This window comes from Aquarana catesbeiana, linkage group LG02 (assembly GCF_042186555.1).
Source record: "Aquarana catesbeiana isolate 2022-GZ linkage group LG02, ASM4218655v1, whole genome shotgun sequence".
Classification (NCBI taxonomy): domain Eukaryota; kingdom Metazoa; phylum Chordata; class Amphibia; order Anura; family Ranidae; genus Aquarana; species Aquarana catesbeiana.
Window position 1 is genome coordinate 687,691,946 of NC_133325.1, and position 20,336 is coordinate 687,712,281.

At 43.5% G+C, this 20,336-nt stretch overlaps 1 protein-coding gene across 3 annotated transcripts in view; it reads left to right on the plus strand.

Moving 5' to 3' along the window:
• APRT (adenine phosphoribosyltransferase) overlaps positions 1-20,336 on the plus strand; it is a 93,334-nt gene that overhangs the window by 63,563 nt on the left and 9,435 nt on the right. For all 3 annotated transcript variants that reach the window (XM_073616782.1, XM_073616781.1, XM_073616783.1), the window contains 3 exons: positions 5,838-5,931; positions 14,698-14,842; positions 15,557-15,654. In XM_073616782.1, the coding sequence (XP_073472883.1) occupies positions 5,838-5,931; positions 14,698-14,842; positions 15,557-15,654 (337 nt within the window). The remainder of the gene's footprint in view (positions 1-5,837; positions 5,932-14,697; positions 14,843-15,556; positions 15,655-20,336) is intronic.

Genomic DNA, 20,336 nt, shown 5'->3' on the forward strand with positions numbered 1-20,336 from the left:
GTTCAAAATTTGGGTGGAACCCCGCTTTAAGAGTTCCCTTCACAAGGGGCCAAGCACAACCCCCTGCAAAACAACCCCACACCATAATCCCCTGCACCAAATGATTTGGACCAGTCCACAAAGCAAGGTCCATAAAGACACGGACGAGCCGGGGGCCTCCCCACAGTGCTTCAGGGGATGTACTATAAACGGCACTATGTTCCATACATGGTGGACATGTCCAAAAGTGCAAAGGTTCTGGATACGCACATACAATTTCATACATTCACTGACTCAAGTGAATCTCACTAAGTCACCCCTACAGGCACTGTTGGGACACCCAGTGGAGGGGACATCGAAACACATGAAGAGACTCATTGCCTTCATATTTGTCGCAGCAAGAATAGCGATTGCCAAATCTTGGAAATCCCCAACGATCCCTTTTCATTTGCTAAAATCTAAACTGTCATGGGTAATGATGAACGAACGCCTCTCGGCGATTTTAAACAATAAGATAACTTTGACAAAATATGGGACCCTTGGATTAACTTCCTCTCTGCTACATAATGAGATGGGAGTGGCTCAGGAGTACTTTTCTCCAGGGCCAGAGTGCAACCCCCTCTACTCTTCTTTCTATCATTCCTTTCCTCTCTCTTTTCTTTCAACCGGAATTTGCCTCTAAGGGCCCATGAACCAATTAAGGCCCCTGGGTCCACTTAGAAGTTAAACAAGTTGGTTACACCTAGTGGAGGTGACAGAGGGAGATAGGGTTTCCCCCCACGGTTCCCCGTGCTACTTGTTGGAGCACTCCTGTGCACCACCTAGAGGAGGTTACTTTTTATTTTCTTTGTTAAATGTTTTCAGGTTAGGTCTGACCTTATTATATAAACCTAAAATAAGGACAAGGATACACAAAACCTCACATAAATACAAGGTCATTTGTGATGTAACCGACTCATAACCGATTTGTCACCTGTACCATTACTTCGTACTAAGTTGATAAATGTCGATATTGTCTGAATAAAGATATTGGAAGAGAAGACATGGACGAGCAAGTTTAGGGAGGAGGAACTTGACTGGCCTTGAGAGTCCTGAGCCCGATAAAACACCTTTGGGACGAATTAGAACGGAGACTGTGAGCCAGGCCTTCTTGTCCAGCATCAGTGCCTGACCTCACAAATGCGCTTCTGGAATGAAAGATTAAGCAGCGTGCCAATACTGTACTTCTGTGGCACATAACACAGCATCTGATCTGAGCAGAAAGGGCAAAGAGGAATGGGATCCTAGCTCTATTAAGTAGACTGTGTGGACAGCTGAGAGCGCCAAGAATTTCAGTTTTATCGCTGAAGGATCAAGCTGGGAAATTCAAGCCTGTCAGTGTTGTAATGTCTTGTTTGGAGCTTCCAGAATCCTGACTTGCTAGCCAACAGCAGCTATCATGCTGTACACTAGACCAGAACAAAAAGGGGGCAGAGGGATATTATTTTGCTAACCCTACTGTTTATGGGAAAGCAGGCCGCACCATTCGTCGCTCCCCCCGAATATATAAATACTTATATAATAAATAGACACACACAATTTTTTATTGGCAAAATGTTTTGGCCGTGGCACATTTATTGGTATAAATGAACTAATAATAAATAATATCATTTATTCAATTCATAAATAACTAAAAACAACTTTTCTCCATAAATTTCACTTGCTCATTAAGGACTCGATCTAAAACACTTAAAAAAAACAAGTCCCCCCTTTATTTGAAAGGGTGACACCACATAAAGTGCCTTGCGACAAAGGATGGGGGGGTTAGGGAGCTCGCTGTACCGACACGGACTCACTGATCATTACCTCAGCTGACTCCTATTTATATAATAAGCCCCAATCCTTCTAGAATGTTCTGCTATATCACGTGGTACACCCTCTTCCTGCTCAAACTACTGTTTTAACTTTTAAAGGGCCAGCGTCCCCAGGTTTTAATTCACCTCAGGAGATAAAAAATGTATCTAAATCTTTATCAAAACTTGGAGGGAGGGGCGGCCGCATACCCATGACCTCGGGCTCTTATCCTTTCACCCTCTGTCTCCATTATAAATGCAAAGGCATGGCTATAAAGGAATAATCAGCTGATAAGAATCTCTTAAACCTAGTACACACAGGCTGAATGCTGGGCGACATTGGCCTGTTCAATAAAAAATGTCCAACGGAAGTCGGCTGTGCATGCTGGAAAACCATCACCCGACTGGCTCCTGATCAGCACTCTGAGCCAAAGGTTGAGAGCGCTGAGCGGAGTGTTCTGGTGTGGAGGCGTCGGATAGTTGGTTAGTACCAGTGGCAGGCCATCCATTAGGGGCGCACGGGCACCGCCCCCCCATCCATGAGTCCGCCCCCCCCCCCCAATCTGTTTGTTTGTTTTTTGTAGCATGTGATTAGAGCCAGAGGCTCTAATAGGCTTTAAAAAAACATGGGCTCGGGGCGCAGAGCACTGCGCTCCGCGCCCACCCAGTTGTGTGAGAATCTCGAATGAATATTTGTGATTCTCACACTGATTCTCCTCCCCGGCCAATCCGCCCAGAACCTAGATGGGATGACCGACCAAGAGACCCCCAGGGGGTGTGGGTGAACAGCCACTGGTTAGTACAGCGGCTCCGACCTGAGCTGCTGAGTTCAACAAAAAAAAAAACTGATAGTGTGTACCAGGCTTTAGGAGAGTAGGCTGAGGAGGAGATCAGTGCAACAGGAGAGTAGCATCCAGGCACTACCTCCCCCCTCTATCCTCTCTCAATTTTCTTAGTTAAAAGGTAAATCTAAAGGAAATTAAATATGTAGTGCAAGGGCCTGCCTGATTGCATACAAATTGAAATGTTTAGGTTTGATCTCCTTTTAAATGGTTTTGGTAAATCCTAAAGGAAAATGATATAATGTATAGCCAGCCTACCTCTTACCCCTCCTGTACTTTCACCCAGCGACACTATCATGCTCCCATGCAAACCCCGCTCCTCCTTTCTCCAGCACTCTCATCCACCCCAAACCCGTACCCAGAATTCTCCAAATCACTACAGAATGTACAAGCCTGTGGGAGGAATCACAGCCTGCAGCAGATAAAGCAGGTAATTGACACACCCAGAAGTAAAAAAAAAAAAAGAGCAGTGAAGTTTGAAGACAGTCCGGCTGAAAGGTATGCATGCTTGTTTACAAGTGATTCTGTGGTGTTCCCTTTAAAATGGAGGAGTGGTAGATCATATAACTACTCTAAGGAGACCCATCACATTTAGCTTTGTAAATGATCTATGAAAGAACTATTTTTATATTTAGCCTAGGTTCACATTAGGAACTGCATGTGAATCTTATCGCACTGCATCCGCACCAAAAAGGTGACTGCAGCACTTTTGGGAATGCACTGGAACCGGATCTCATGGTCCATTTGTACCATGAGATCAAGTGCAAACGCTCTGCACTTGCAACCTGCTTTTGGGGTGTCCTTAACATGTGCAACAAAACGCAGTCTGTTTGCAGTGCACTGCTGGAAACACATAGGGTTTGCAGTCTTTCCCACACCGCAATACTGTGAACCAGGGCTAAAGGATACTTTTTATTCAGCTCAAGTCAGAATTTATTTATGAGACTTCCTGAGTCTCTTTCGTCATACCCTTTCTACAACTGAAAATATTTCTGGCTGCACAGTAAACAGTTCCTATTATACAGATAAAACTAAATTACACAGTGTAACGCTCCTCCGTCCTCAACAGGACTATGTCCGTTGTAAAGGCTTCCTCTGTTTGGTACCACATGATCCAAGACCCTTTAGCCCCCCAGTCATTACCTTACCTCAGTATAAACATCAGACTTATTCAAGCATTTGTAACAACAGATATACAACCCAGGGTTGTATAGACACATAGGTCAGGTGTATTCAAACTACTCATCAGTAAACAGTCTTATCAGCAGGAAGTGGCTGCTGGAGGAGTCGCGCCACCCCCCCCCACAGACATACATCTCGTAATATACTTTTCTCCCAAGGCCGACAGACACAACAGAACAATGGAATACAACCACAACCAAAGTGACTCCCATCCCAGTGACACTTGGCACAAACACTTGTAGGGCTGGTGCTGGAGAACAGTAGGGCAATCAGGGGAAGTAGGGTCCCTGTGACAACCCCTCCCCCCTCCACTTTACGAGTGCAAAAAGGGGAACCTCAACAGGCAAACCTAGAGGCACTTGTGGGTTTCTGGGCTTTGCTAGGAATCTTGTTGACGGGAGAGCCCATCTGTATTAGGGTGTTGGCTCCCCCTTCCGTACTGAATAGTGAATTTGTAAGGCCAAACTCCACCTTAGCAGGCGGCTGTTATCCCCTGAGACCTGGCTCAGCCAGATGAGGGGGTTGTGGTGCATGAAAATGGTGAAATCCCTGCTGTACAAATAGGGTTACAGTTTTTTCAAGGCCCGTACTATAGCCAGGCACTCCTTTTCCATGGTAGCATAAGCCACCTCCCTGTCCAGCAACTTTTGGCTAAGGAAGACCACCGGGTGCTCCTACCCCTCCTCATTTACCTGGCTAAGGACAGCCCCCAGCCCATATGTGGAGGCATCTGTCTGTACAATGAACCTTCGCTTGTAGTTTGGAGCTACCAGGACGGGGTTGTGGGAGAGGGCCTCTTTCATCTGGTCAAAGGTGGTCTGGCAGACCGGGGTCCACGTCACCACCCTGGACATGGTCTTCTTGGTCAGGTCCGTCAGTGGCTTGGAATGGGGAACAAATTTATGATAATAGTTAGCAGTGCCCAAAAAGGCCATAACCTGCTTTTTATTCTGAGGAATGGGCCAGTCCCTAATGGCTTCGATTTTAGCTGGTTCGGGTGCAGTCTGCCTCCCCCCACCCGGTGTCCCAAGTATTGGACCTCGGCCATTCCCATCTGGCACTTATCGAGCCGGATAGTGAGGTTAGTCCCTGTAATTTGGTCTAGGATGGTGGTCTTCCCATGTTTCACTGAACCTGGCAATGTCATCAAGGTAGGTGCAGGCAAAGTCTTGGCAGCCCTGCAGCAAATGATCCACTGTGCGCTGGAAGGTGGCGGGGCATTCTTCATCCCAAAAGGCATGCTGAGAAATTGAAACAGCCCGAAGGGGGCGATGAAGGTGGAGCGGTCCCTCCCTTCCCCAGTTAAGGGCATTTGCCAGTAACCCTTGCTATGGACAGCTTGTGTGCAAACATTTTGAAGGAGGTCTCAGGGACACAAGGGGTAGTCCAGAACCGGGCCCGATATGACTCTGGCGATACAGCATAATACTGTAGTCCAGTACTGCCCGTTTTAGGTCCCCATAGCTATGTTTCTTGAGAGGGTCCATCATTCGATAAGCCTCAGCAGCACCCCTCCAGCAGTCCTACTACATGGCGGGTTCAGTCTGCGGGCGGGACCCCCAGTAGTTCGCATTGATGTTTAAAGTCCTGAAAGAACCCAGTCATATCCCCCATATTGTCTTGGTAGGGCTTAAAGTCCTTCCCGGAAATTCTTTGGGTCTCCTGTACCGCAGGGATAGACAAAGGGGTGGTGGCTCATTTTTTTGTGGTCTCCCATTCCTTTTGTCTTTTTTTTTTTTTTTTTGTGCTTTTTCATTGGCTGCAAGCTTTCTTTCGGTGGTGGCATCCTTCTCCAGAATGGGCAAAATGGTCCTGGCTGTTTTCCTCCAGCAACTGGACCAGCTGGTCCTTATTCAGTCCCCTGTGGTTGAGACCCAACGTTCTGGCAGAAAAAAATGTATTTGTCTGTACATTTTTGCCATCCTGTCAGTAAATTTCACTTCAGGAGGTTTGTAACACTGATGATAACCCATATGTGAAATGTTTTTCCTTCTTTCTTCAGGCCCTGCAAGACTGCATTGAAGATCTGCTACAGCCCTTTAAGAATGACCAAATTGATCTTGTTGCAGGGATTGATGCCATGGGTTTCATACTAGGTGCGTATCACAGAACATCTTGAAGATATTTTTAGTCTACGCAAGGACAGCAGATGCAAATAAGCAGGGAGTCCCAAGCAAGCCTGTGCATATGTAACACAAAGGCATGTGCATGTAATTTACCGGCCCCTTCCTTTTTTAAATGAACACACTTGCTCATTGAGTCTATTCATAACTAAAGCATAGTAAACTGTTTACACTATGCTTCAGTTTGTGAATGAACAGGAAGCCACTCCGCACAGAGCACTTTCCATTCATTCACTGCCCCATACAGCTGAGGCTGCAGTGAAAGGTGTGTGTGTTTGAGCTTTGGGGTGCACATCCCAATGCAATAGGCTGCGCACACCTATGATGTAACATGACAGCATTTCAAAATAGTTTAAAAGGACAGTTAGGCATAGGTCAAAAGTATGTGCTAGATATATCTGCAGTAGAGTTGGCAGAAAGTACATTGATATCTGCAACAAGGACAAAGCGTAAAAAAGGTGACATGTTCTAGCCTTCCCATCCTCTACTAAAATATATTACTACTACAAAAGTTTTTTGCTCATGGTGGCTTATCCTCACTTCTCTTCCTACTAACAGAGCAGTAAAAACCCGACAGGTTTTATTTGAACTAAAACTTAAAATGTAAAGAACAAATTAGCTGGACACGCACTCTAATGCCGTGTACACACGAGCGGAATGTCCGACAGAAAAAGTCCGACAGGAGCTTTTCATCATATATTCCAATCATGTGTATGCCCCATCGGACTTTTTACGTAGAAAATTCTGACGGACCTAGAAACAGAACATGTTCTAAATTTTTCCAACGGAACCAATACCTATCGGGAAAACCGCTCGTCTGTATGCTGTTCCGACGTACCAAAAACTGAAGCAAGTACGAGACAGAAGCTATTGGCTACTGGCTATTGAACTTCTGTTTTCTAGTCCCGTCCTACGTCTTGTATGTCACCGCGTTCTGGACGGTCGGTATTTGGTGTGACCGTGTGTATGCAAGATAGCTTGAGCGGAATTCCATCGGAACTCTGTCGGAGAAACCTTCAGAGTTTATTCCGAAGGGAAAACCGGTTGTGTGTACAGGGCATAACGCTTTCAGCTCTTGCAACTTTACACCAGTTGTGGAGCAGAGCAATTTTTACTTTTTTTTTTATTGTGACATTGCGAGGCCCTGACAATGTGAAGAGGTAAGAGATATGACACGGGGCTTGCAGAGTGCAGGGCTCTGCAATATTGATTCTGAACTGAAAAAGGTGGTTTTTCAACTTTATTTGGGTTTTGGTACTCCTGGAGTGGGTTTTCGGAGTTTGGAGTTTTGGGAGGAAAAAAGTCTCTGACCACGTGTCCAGGACTTGCAGGAGACCAGCAGGCTGTAAGTGTAAGGCAGCTAAACAAGTCTGAGACTGAGCTGGGATGACTAGACAAGCCTAGGGAATTGAGGGAACCTGGAAGTAACAGGGGAGTAGGAGAGCCTGGGGTGTCAGGAGAGCCCCTATCAAGTGTGAACCTGTGCAGCAGGGTGATGTAACTGAAAAGGTTTAGAGATCCGGGAGAGAGGAATGCAGGAACACAGAGGTACTGTGTAAGATGCAAAGCTTAAGGCCTAAGCAGTGATGCTGCTGAAGAGAGAGCGAGGTGGCTTGGTGTTTTATTTTATTTTTTCCGTTACCCGTTATGATGTTAAGAATCCTTTGCATGGGCAACTGTTTTGTAGAACTTTAGTTTTGTTTAATAAAAGTGGGCCAACAAGCACTAAACCACAGTTTGGACAGGCATGGACTCACTAAAATAGTTTCTAACACTGAGCTGACAATCCCCCAGTATCACACTATATAATGTTATATTATAATAATTATATATCATTAAAGCCACTAGTGTTACGGCAGATAAAGTGTTCAAATCTTTGTGTGCAAATTTATAACTACCCTAAAATTATGTTTCTGTTATAAAGGATATTTGTCTGAACCCAGAAGGGAACTGTCCATGCTGGGCCTGTAGGGAGGTCCACCATTGACTGTATGTTAGCACCAAATCGCTAGAGCCCACGCCCTGCTTCTTCTGGGATAGGACAGTGACCCACAGCTGGTAGTTAGAAGCCTTTGCCATATTGTGTGCAGCTCCTGGATATAGGCCCAGCCACAAAATCCCTGGCTATGAGCCTTTATATTCCTAAAGAAAGGCATGTCCACACACGTATATTTTTTGTACTTTACTGATGCTGTTCAAAGATGACAGTGACTTGTAACCTCACCCTTCAGTAGCAGTCACTCAGGCGTGGAACACCAGCATGCAATTATTAAGCCATCTTTCCCTTACTTCTCCTTGAGAGCATGAGTGTTGGGACCCACCTTCCTGTATACTAGAGCCAGGGCATTTTGCTTCTGTGAAACAGAGATTAATTAGTTGCTTTTCTGTAGTATCTCTTTCTATGTCCCACTCCATAGCTTCACCCAGCCGGGCAAGCTCCCAGATGTTACTTTCTCATCCCAGGTGTACTAGTACTCACGTCAGAGAACACTTATGCCATGTACACACGAGCGGACTTTCGACGGACTGAACTCCGAAGGACTTTTTGACGGACTTTCGACGGAGTTCCGATGCAACGGACTTGCCTACACATGATCACACCAAAGTCCGACTGATTCGAACGTGATGACGTACAACCGGACTAGAATAAGGAAGTTCATAGCCAGTAGCCAATAGCTGCTGTTGCATCGTTGTTTGTCCGTCGGACTAGCATTCAGACGAACGGATTTTTCGACCGGACTTGAGTGCGTCAGAAAGATTTGAAGCATGTTCTATTTCTAAAGTCCGTCTGATTTTTCGACAGCAAAGGTCCGATGAAGCCCACACACGATCGAATTGTCTGGCGGATTCGTTCCGTCGGACCTTTGCTGTCAAAGTCCGATTGTGTGTACACGGCATTAGCCTGGCTTTAAACCGTATTAAGAGTCAGGGTGACTACAGCTGGTTCTTCTGGATGTTAAGCTACTTCACCTGGAGATTCAGCCCCATGAAGGGCCCTTGGCAGTAGCAGACTACATCCACTTGGCTGTGGGGTGTTTGGCTCTCATGCCCATGTCTCTCTAGGCTCCGCCCATCATGGCATTTTATATGGGCAGTAACTCCACCCATTACATCACTATGGGAAGGCTTTGTCTAAAAGGGGACCGAACACTCTCTTGCATAACTCCCTATTACCACACTATTTTGAGACCGAGCCACCCAGTGGCAGACTAGCAAACTAAATGACATGGGACTGCATTTAACCTAGAATTGCTAACTACACCTGCTTACAAGACAATCCGTTGTGGACATGGGATTCCTGGTTCCTTAGCTACATGTACATAAAGGGGCAGGGATGCTCATGACGACATGGACCTAGTATGGCCACATGACCCTTTTGGTCAATGTCATTCACCTAATGAATACCCAAGCAGGGATTATTGGCTGCAGTCACTTTTCAGCTGCCTCTTTTTCAGCCGTCTTGTTTTTCTAGAGATGCACCGAAATTTCCGCCGCCAAAATATTTTTCCCGAAAATGGTATTAAAATTGTGTTATCGGCATTTGGCCGATAAGAGAAATGGGTGCAGATAATGGCACCGAAAACGCGTTTTAGCCGCAATTCGCAGTGCATTCTCTGAGATTTTTGGGCCGATTTTACCATGATTTACCGTGCTTATGGTGTGTTTTTTATAGGTCATATGACTCAAAAACCGCATCAAAACGTAACATGGGTGCGTTCTTGCTGCAATGCATTTGAACTGGGAGGTGCGTTTTTTTGTGTTTTTTTTTTTTTTCTGACCAAAAATGCACAAAGCTGGATTTTTAACACCACAATGGAAGCCCAACGGACCATTGTGAAGACATAGAATTTAAAGGGATACATTTTTCTTGCGCTAAAGGTGCCAATAATGGCCGACAATTTCATATTCATTTAAATTGATTGTATTATAATCAACTTTTTAATTAATATCATTATATATATATAAATATTTTTTAAAAACTGTTGTTTTTGGCCAAGTACATCCTGCATCCTTGGTTTTGGCACCAAAATTTCCATTCAGTGCACCTCCCACTTTTTTCCGCTCAACGCCTTTGATTTCTCAGTTAGTTTGTTTAAATCAAATGGTGTTAGCAGAGTTCACCCATAGCTTCAGCGACATACTGGCAGGAGCCAGGAACAGCAGCAACACTGAGTTTAGCTGAAAGCCAAGTGAGATGCTACAAATTAGCCTGAGCAAACTACCACCTGGCAGCACTATATTTGGATAGTCCTTTCTGCTTATGGCAAGGTGGCTACATATTCCTTTAAAAGGTCTCCAGTTTTGATATTGTTTGGCTAAATCAGAGAGTGGGAGAGCTGTATATATTGTACTGCATATTTGTTTATACAGTGGGTAAAGCTGCACGATTAATCGTTAAAAAAAAATCGCGATCTCGATTCAACCCCCCTCGCAATCTTAACACAGCATTTCCTCAATTCAGTGCAGAGAGTTCTCTGCTCACAGCTGACCGCTGTCAAAAAAAAAGGCAGCCTGCCAAGTTTATCACAACATTGTCAGTGCTGGGAGATAACTATAAACAAAGTATCTTTTCATTCTTTTAGATCAAAGCAATGAACTTCAAGTGATTGTAAGCCTTCATTTTTTTTTTTTATTTAAAATAACGAACATGTCATACTTACCTCCACTGTGCAGCTCGTTTTGTACAGAGCGGCCCTAATCATCGTCTTCTGGGGTCCCTCGGCGGCTCTCGCGGCTCCTCTCCGCATCAGATAACCCCCTACGAGAAGCATCCTCCCGGGGGGGTTACCTTGCTGGACTCCCGAGTCCAGCATTCAGCATCCATAGACACGAATGCCAGACTTGGCCCTGCCCCCCGGTGCCCACGTCATTGGATTTGATTGACAGCAGCGGGAGCCAATGGCTGCGCTGCTATCAATCTATCCAATCAAGAGCTGGGACCCTGTGCAGAGAGGGACAGCGCGTCTCTGCCAAGGGAAATATGGGGCTCAGGTAAGTAAAACGGGGGGGGCTTGGGGGCCGGTCACTGCCAGAAGTTTTTTCACCTTAATGCACAGGATACATTAAAGGGGTTGTAAAGGTTTCCCCCCTAGCTGTCTCTCTGCTAGGGGGTTCCCGGCTGTTGATTGGATAGATTGATAGCAGCGCAGCCATTGGCTCCCGCTGCTGTCAATAAAATCCAATAATGTGGCCGCCGGGGGACGGGGCGAGTCTTGCATTTGGTGTCTATGGACGCCGAATGCTGGACTCGGGAGCGCGCCCCCAAGGTAAGCCCCCGGGAGAGCACTTCTCCCAGGGGGTTATCTGATGTGGGGAGGAGCCGAGAAAGCCGCCAGGGGACCCCAGAAGAGTAGGTTCAGGGCCACTCTGTGCAAAACGAGCTGCACAGTGGAAGCAAGTATGATATGTTTGTTATTTAAAAAAAAAAAAACATGAACCTGTAGTGCTGGTTCACACTGGGACGACTTGTCAGGCAACCTAGCCCCCGACAAGTAGCGTCCCATTCTGTACAATGGAACCGCGTCGCTCCAACTTAGAAAAAGGTTCCTGTACGACTTTGGGGGCGACTTGCATTGACTTCTATACAGAAGTTGTTTTGCAAGTCGCCGCTCCTGTCGTGTCCAGGTCGCCTGAGGCAGTCGTGCTGCAAGTCGTGCTGCCTCGGTGTGAACTGTCACTTTAAGGTGAAAAAACACAAGGGTTTACAACCCCTTTCAGTCTGTAAATGAGGTTAGTTTAACCACTAAAAGGCTAAACCTTTTTCTGACACTTGTTGATTACAAGTTAAAATCAGTATTTTTTGCTAAAAAATTACTTAGAACCTCCAAACATATATAATTTTTTTAGCAGAGACCCTAGAGAATAAAATGGTGGTTGTTATTGGCAATATTTTATGTCACACTGTATTTGTGCAGCGGTCTTTCAAGTGCAATTTTTTGGGGAAAAAATACACTTTAATGAACTTAAAAAAACTAAATAGTAAAGTTAGCCCAATTTTTTTTGTATAATGTGAAAGATAATGTTACGCCGCGAGAATCGTGATCTTTATTCTAAGCAAAAAAAATCGTGATTCTCATTTTAGCCAGAATCGTGCAGCTCTAACGGTGGTTATAGAAAATCACATTTTGTTGCTTTGCAGCCTGAAAAGACAGACACAGTTTCTGTTTTATCCAGCTGTATTTACTAGTGCAACTTATATTATCCAAGTCAAAGAACTAATAACATGTCAGAGAAAAAAAAACATTTCAAATATTTCCACCAGACATATCGTTTGGTGTTGAGGCCAAATAATTACATTTTAGTCTCATCTTGCCACCTTAAACACACCTTAACCACTTACTTAACCACCTTAAACACTTACAGACCAGAAGATTTGGCTACTTAATGACCAGGCCTTTTTTTGTGATACGGCGCCGCGTCGCATTAATTGACAATTGCGTGGTCATGTGACGTTGTACCCAAACAAAATTGACGTCCCTTTTTTCCCACAAATAGAGCTTTCTTTTGGTGGTATTTGATCACCGCTGCGTTTTTGGTTTTTTTGTGCTATAAACAAAAAAAGAGCGTCAAATTTGAAAAAAAATAATTTTTTACTTTTTGCAATAATAAATATCCCAAAAATTAAAAAAAAAAACAATTTCTTCCTCAGTTTAGTCCAATATATATTCTTCTACATATTTTTGGTAAAAAAATTGCAATAAGCATATATTAAATGGTTTGCGCAAAAGTTATAGTGTCTACAAACTATGGGAAAGTTTTATGTTTTTTGTTTTTTTTTTACTAGTAATGGCAGTGATCTGCGATTTTTAGTGGTACCGCGACATTGCGGCAGACAGATCGGAAACTTTTGGCACATTTTTGAGACCATTGACATTTATACAGCGATTAGTGCTATAAAAATGTACTGTTTACTGTGTAAATGTCACTGGTAGTGAAGGGGTTAACACTAGGGGCGATCAAGAGGTTAAATATGTGCTCCCCAGGGTGTGTTCTAACTGTGAGGGGATAGGACTGACTAGAAGAAGAGACATATAGTTTTTCCTACTTAGTAGGAACAAACAATATCTCTCTTCTCTCCTGACAGGACAGGGATTTGTGTGTTTACACACACAAATCCCTGTCCTGTTCTCGTGCACGCGCGCATCGGGGTTCCCCGCAGTGCAGCAAATGCGCCTGCTATCGCCTTCAAAGGTACAGATGTACCCATACGGCGATTTGTGGGAACAAACCACTTTGCCGATGTATATCGGCGTGAGCCAGTCGGGAAGTGGTAAAGATTCTGAGGCCACATGGAAAAATCTGTTATAGTCAGATGAGACTAAAATTGAATTGTTTTGGCCTCAACACCAAACAATATGTCTGGATGAAATCCAATACAGCTCACCATCCAAATAACACTATTCCTACAGTAAAGCATGGAGGTGGTAATATTCTGTTAAGGGGTGTTTCTCTGCAGCAGGGACTGGAGCACTTGTCAGGATAGAAGGAAAAATAGATGGGGCAAAATACCGTCAAGTTCTTGAGGAATATCTGCTGCCCTCTGCCAGAAAGTTGTCAATGGGAAGAAGGTTTACCTTCCAACATGATAATGACCCAAAGCACACAGCAAAAATGACACACAGTGGTTGAAGGAGAAAAAGGTGAATGGCCTTGCATGGCCTAGTCAGAGCCCAGACTTAAACCTCATTCGGAAATCTGTGGAATGACTTGAAGACTGCAGTCCACAAAGGGTCACCATCAAATTTAACTGAACTCGAGCAGTTCTGCAAAGAAGAGTGGGCAAATATTGCAAAGTCTAGATGTGCAAAGTTAGTGGAGACATATCCCAACAGACTAAACGCTGTAATTTTAAAGTGATTGTAAAGGTGTGTTATTTTTAACTTAAAGAAAAAAAAAATAACAAACATGTTATACTTACCTTCTCTTTGTAGTGGTTTTGCACAGAGCAGCCCCGATCTTCCTCTTCTTGGGTCCCTCTTCTGTGTTCCTGGCCCCTCCCTCCTGTTGAGTGCCCCCACAGCAAGCAGCTTGCTATGGGGGCACCTGAGCAAAGCCACAGCTCCCTGTGTCCATTCAGACATGGAGGCGTGGCCCAGCCCCGCCCCTTTTTCTTTCCTCATTGGCTTACTGACTTTGGGCTGCGCTGCTGTATCAGCCAATGAGGAGCCGGGACACTCCTGCAACATCGCTGAATCTAGAGGGACCTCAGGTAAGTATTAGGGGGGCTGCTGCACCCAGAAGGCTTTTTATCTTCATGCATAAAATGCATGAAGATAAAAAACCATCTGACTTTACAATCACTTTAAGCAAAAGGTGGTTCAACAAAATACAGACCTAAAGGAGGGTAATCCTTTTTCCAACTCAGTTTTTCAGTTTTTAGATTTATTTTTATTTTTTTTTTCTGACATGTTGGTGTTATATCTTTCATTTGGATGTTATAAGTTGCACTAGTTGGATAAAACAAAAATTGTGTCTGTCCTAATTTCATGCTGCAAAGCAACAAAATGTGAATATTTTAAAGGGGGTGATTCTTTTCTATATCTCTGTATGTTGATATCAACTTTTATCTTTTACCTTTACGATGCTGTGTGACAGTTAGGTCTTTTGGTGCAAAAAATAATGGTAACCTAATGCAATGGTTTTGGCTTTTCCAGAATATATATGCGTTGTATGATATACAGTATCTTATTGACCTTTCCATAATGTTTCTTTGATTTCTGGCTCCTGGTCTTGAAAAAGGCTCAGCTATTGCAGTGCACTTAAAGAAAGGATTCCTAGCGATCAGGAAAGCAGGCCATCTTTGTGTGAAGACACATAGTCAATCATATGTGGACTATTCTGGCAGAGAAAAAATTGCAGAGGTTCGGAAGGATGCCATCAAACCAGGGAAGTAGTTGGATTTAAAAAGTAGTAGTCTAAAAATATTTTTTAATCAATAGATTTATGATGCATCCAATAATCATTGCATATTCCATTCCAACAGGTATATATTCGAAGTTAGTTTATGGGCAAAGAAAAAAAAATGCATATTCTGTAAATCTCTAATGCATGCACATTTCATCATGCTTTGTCTCTTTAAAATACTGCAAGTACAAAAAAAAGGCGATCCTGCCAATAGTCCAATGTTCTCATAATTTTTGTTGTACTGTGCTGAAATACTAAGCAGTGATATAAGTCCTGCCCAGTTCACCAGTTCTGTAGTTCATCTGGACTACAGAAAACCTCCCCCATACAAAGGTGATGAAGAAAAGTGGAGTTGTTCTGTAGTACACACACTTCCTGTTTTTGTTCGGCAATCCTGCTGCTCCATGCATACAGTTCCCTAGGACAGGAATTGTGTTACTAGCAACATCACCAGGTGAAAATAAGGGGGGGGGGGGCCTGTAAGAAAAATGAATGCAGCCACCACATCTATGGACTATTTTAAGATCGTATATATTTTAATTGTGGCTTTTGGGTTTAGATACAATTATCGATTTGGTCTGGAGATGAGTCGGAACGTTAACATGTATTGTTAGTAGGTCTCATGTTACATTGGGTTTTTTTAACTTCAGAATTGTCTGTAATACATAGTGAGTATTTTGCATTTGGTTGTATTAGGTCTACATATACTCTTGGTAGATCAGTGGATTGAAACTGGAGGAACCATGAGGGCTGCTATCAATTTGGTGGAAGAACAAGGTGGAGTTGTTGCAGGTAAGAGATAGAATAAGTATAACTACAACTTGCATACACAAAAATTAGACTAAAAAAAGAAAAAAAGAAAAGAAAAGGTATTGTTTCCTGGATAATACCAAAGTACAGTGTGTAAGTTTGACTAATGCCATGGAAACAGGCTTTGTACATGGTTTTAGTACTAAGGTCTTGTTCTTGATGGGCTCTTACAGGGAAACTATAGTGAATGATTAGTAATCACATGATTTACTACTGGAATGTTGGTTTATGAACATTTTTCACATATATGTTATGTCCTATTTCCTTTGCATTACATATGCAGATTGGTAGATTCATTCTTCTGCATATATTTATTTTTCATTGCTGTCACTCAGCTTTCCACGATAAAATCTCACCCACTGCCAAGGTTCAGGGCTAATTTACCCATGGGGTGCAGTGACAGGCGCTTTACTGCATTGTAAACCAACTGTCCCTGCAAGAACACCCAGAAAACAATTGTTTCCCACTCACACTGCAACGCATCCTGGAGCTGTGCTGCAGCATGCTGCGATAAAATGCAGAAATGCTGTATTTTATCGCAGCGCACAGTACAGGATTGCATATCACTGACACTTTTATGCACTTCAAATAAAGTTTGTACAATACAAAAAAAATAAAAAAATAAATAAACAAAGCTGTGTGATGCCCTGAATTGAACAGACAGCTGCCGGATCTCTTTACCTCCATTCCTGTGTGAATAGAGCCAAATGCTAGTTTAGGTCTAGGGGACTGGAAAAAGCACTTTTAGTTAATTCATCACTTCCACAGGTTCCCTCCGCGCTGCTAGACCAGTCCCTACAGTCTCTTCTCCTGTACGCTCTGGCAGTGTAGGCCCTCTGACTTAAAGCGACATAACTTTTAAGAAAAAACAAATGTAACCACTTGCCAACCGGTGTGTGTGCGTTTGTGTGTGTGTGTGTGCGTGTGTGTATATATAATATATAACGCCAGTGCGGTGGTCTGAATTTATGGGAGGAGTCTGGGGGGATATTTAAGGAGACCACTCACCTGTGGTCTTTGTTGGTTCCAGTACGCTATTCGTTACGTCACCAGGCCGACTCCTCCCAGCTCACTTCGTGTTTGTGAGTCTGTGTTCCCGAATTCAGTGTTTTGCGGTTGCTCCGTTCGTGGTTTTTTTCAATCGAGTCTTGCTCGCTGTCGCAGGTAGTATTTGTAACCACTTCTCATATCAAGCATAGTTCTTTTTGATTCGTTATGTTCCCCATTTCATATTTACGGCCTTCGCAGTGGAACTTACGAATCATTCGTATGTCTCCGTGCGCAGTCTTTACATTTGAACTTCATACCAACCACGAGATTAATTTCTCAGTGCGTCACAGCACACCGTTATACCGCACATAACCAGTTCCAGGCCTTTAAATTCGCTAAACCATTTCCTGCACTTTACAACCGACTTGTATTGGACTAATTTCATACAACTTACAACCGATTCGTATCCGATTAATTTCATACACTCTCAGGCACGGTTACAATCATTCATGATTACAGTTCATTCATACATACTCAACTTTCTGCTATCCTTATTTTCGCCTGCCAAAAAGGCTACTTTCTTGCACAATCCGGCCACACATCATTTCTCCAGTGGCACACAATCCGGCCACTCATCGTCTCCAGTGGTATACAATCGAGCCACTCACCGTTTTTCTGTCTGTCGTTTCTCCTTTAGGTCAGTCGAGTTCAGGTTCCATTCTGTACCAGGTTGGATGTTATTTCTTCAGGTAAAAAAAAAAAATAAACATACAGGGATCGCACCTTCACCAGGGCCAGTCGCATAGCAGGGGTGGGACAGGTCGTTTTAACAGGTAAATAAAAAAAAAAAAACACTAAAAAAACAAACAAAAAAAAAAAACTGGACTTTTATGTCACCCTTACTACAGGTTCCCGATCGATTGAGGTTTTTCAACCTCAACATGGACTTCGCTACTAGGGCTCCTCTCTCACATCATTCTGCAGCACCCTTTCACTAAACGTTTACTTCACATACACAATTTTGGCTGCTCATTGGGCGTTAGTTACTGTCACACGTTTCTTTGCATTTTACTCTGTTTTTGAAGGGCGACCCTTCACCTACGCAGACATGGTCGCCAAACACTGGTCCACATGTTTGTGCTCAGCACAGACAGGCACCTGAGCTATCGGTAACCTGTCCAGTCACCTCCTGGCTCACCTCGGTTGCCGCGCACCCTTTTGAGTTTTCTAAATTTCCACTAAACAGCGTTCAACGCTTCAGAACGCAAACCGGCTTCTTAACTGCGCCTGTCGTTCCTTTTCCTGTCCTTCTCATTTTAACTCTTGTCTAATTTTTCTGTATGCAACTCCGCTCACTATCCTACTTGTTCAACTCCTCTTAACACATGCATCCCTCCCTTTCTTGTCTTATAGCCGGAACCATGTCGCAGGCTGGCAATGATGACTTCACACACGCCCTTCTCTCACCCTCCGCGGGTTCAGAGGGCAACAGCGTGCAGTCCCTCAGGGGATTGACCATCCTCAAGCTTACAGCAGAGCTGAGGAGCAGGGGCATTCCTTACCCTGCTACAGCCAGGAAAGCTATCTTAACTGCCACCCTGGCCAATTCTGACATTTCTCTCCTACATGTAAAAATCATAATTTTTTTTCCTAGAAAATTACATAGAAACCCCAAACATTATATATATATATATTTTTTTAGCAGAGACGCTAGAGAATACAATGGCAGTAGCAACTTTTAATCTCACACAGTATTTGCGCAGCAATTTTTCAAACGCTTTTTTTTTGGGGGAAAAAGTTCATGCTTAAAAATAAATAGATAAATAAATAAATAAATAAAACTGTAAAGTTAGCCCAATTTTTTGGCATATTGTGAAAGATGATGTTACGCTGAGTAAATAGATACCTAACATGTCACGCTTCAAAACTGCACACGCTCCTGGAATGTTACAGAGGAGGTCTAGGGCTATAATTATTCCTCTCGCTCTAACGTCTGTGGCGATACCTCACATGTGTGGTTTGAACACCGTTTTCATATGTGGGCGGGACTTACGTATGCGTTCACTTCTGTTTGTTTAACAAAAGTACGCAAATTTATTTTTTATTTATTTATTTTTTAAATTCCACCACTTCGCGCCCACGCTATAGCCGAAAGACGGCTGCAGCGCGGATGCCAATTGCCGGGAGGCCGTACCTGGACTTCCTCCTGTTTACTTTCGCAATGCGCGCTCCCGCGGGCGCGCATCGGGGAAGTTCTGTGCTGGCCATGTCCCTTGGACACAGCCATTCACAGATCGCTGTAAACGGCCAATCATAGCAGCCGTTTTCAGCGCGATCAGTGGTGCCAATGAGAGATGATCTCTTATGTAAACATATGAGATCATCTCTCATCCCTCCTCATCAGTGCCACGTATTAGTGCCATCTGTCATCAGTGCCACGTATTAGTGCCATCTGTCATCAGTGTCTCGTGTCATCAGTGCCACATATTAGTGCCATCAGTGTCACGTGTCATCAGTGCCACGTATTAGTGCCATCTGTCATCAGTGCCACATATTAGTGCCATCTGTCATTAGTGCCACATCAGTGTCATCAGTGCCATTTGTCATCAGTGCCACATCAGTGTCATCAGTGCCACGTATCAGTGCCATCTGTCATCAGTGCCACGTCAGTGTCACGTGTCATTGTCCTGGCGCTCCAGGGCCTTCAAAAGTGTAATAGGTAGTCAACACGTTAGATGTGTAATTTATGTCCCTAGAACACCTGACGGTGCTCCCTGCATGTTGGGCCTCTCTATGTGGCCAGGCTGTGAAAAAGTCCCACACATGTGGTATCGTAATACTCAGGAGGAGTAGCAGAATGTATTTTGGGGTGTTATTTGTGGTATATACATGCCATGTGAGAGAAATAACCTATTACAATTACAATTTTGTGTGGAAAAAAAAAATCTTCATTTTGCAAAGAATTGTGGGAAAAAATGACAACATCAAAAAGCTCGCCATGCATCTTACTAAATACCTTGGAATGTCCACTTTCAAAAAAGGGGTCATTTGGGGGGTATTTGTACTTTCCTGGCTTGTTCGGGTCTCAAGAAATTAGATAGTCCGTCAGTACATCAGGTGTGATCAATTTTTTATGATTTGCACCACAGCTTGTAGACTCTCTAACTTTCACAAAGACCAAATAATATCCACTAATTTGGTTTATTTTTACCAAAGATATGTAGCAGTATAAATTGTGGCCAAAATTTATGAAGAAAAATTAATAATTTGCAAAATTTTATCACAGAAACTAAGAAAAATGCGTTTTTTTTTCAAAATTTTCGGTCTTTTTTCATTTATAGCGCAAAAAATAAAAAACCCAGAGGTGATCAAATACCACCAAAAGAAAGCTCTATTTGTATGAAAAAAAGGACAAAAAATTAATTTGGGTACAGTATTACATGACTGAGTAATCGTCATTCAAAGTGTGAGAGCGCTGAAAGCTGAAAATTGGTCTGGGCAGGAGGGGGGTTTAAGTGCCCAGTAGGCAAGTGGCTAAATTTTTCTATTTTGACACTTTTTTTTTGGATCACTTTTATTCCTATTACAAGGAATGTAAGAATCCCTTGTAATAGGAATAAGCGTGACAGGTCCTCTTTACAGTGAGATATGGGGTCAATAAGACCCCACGTCTC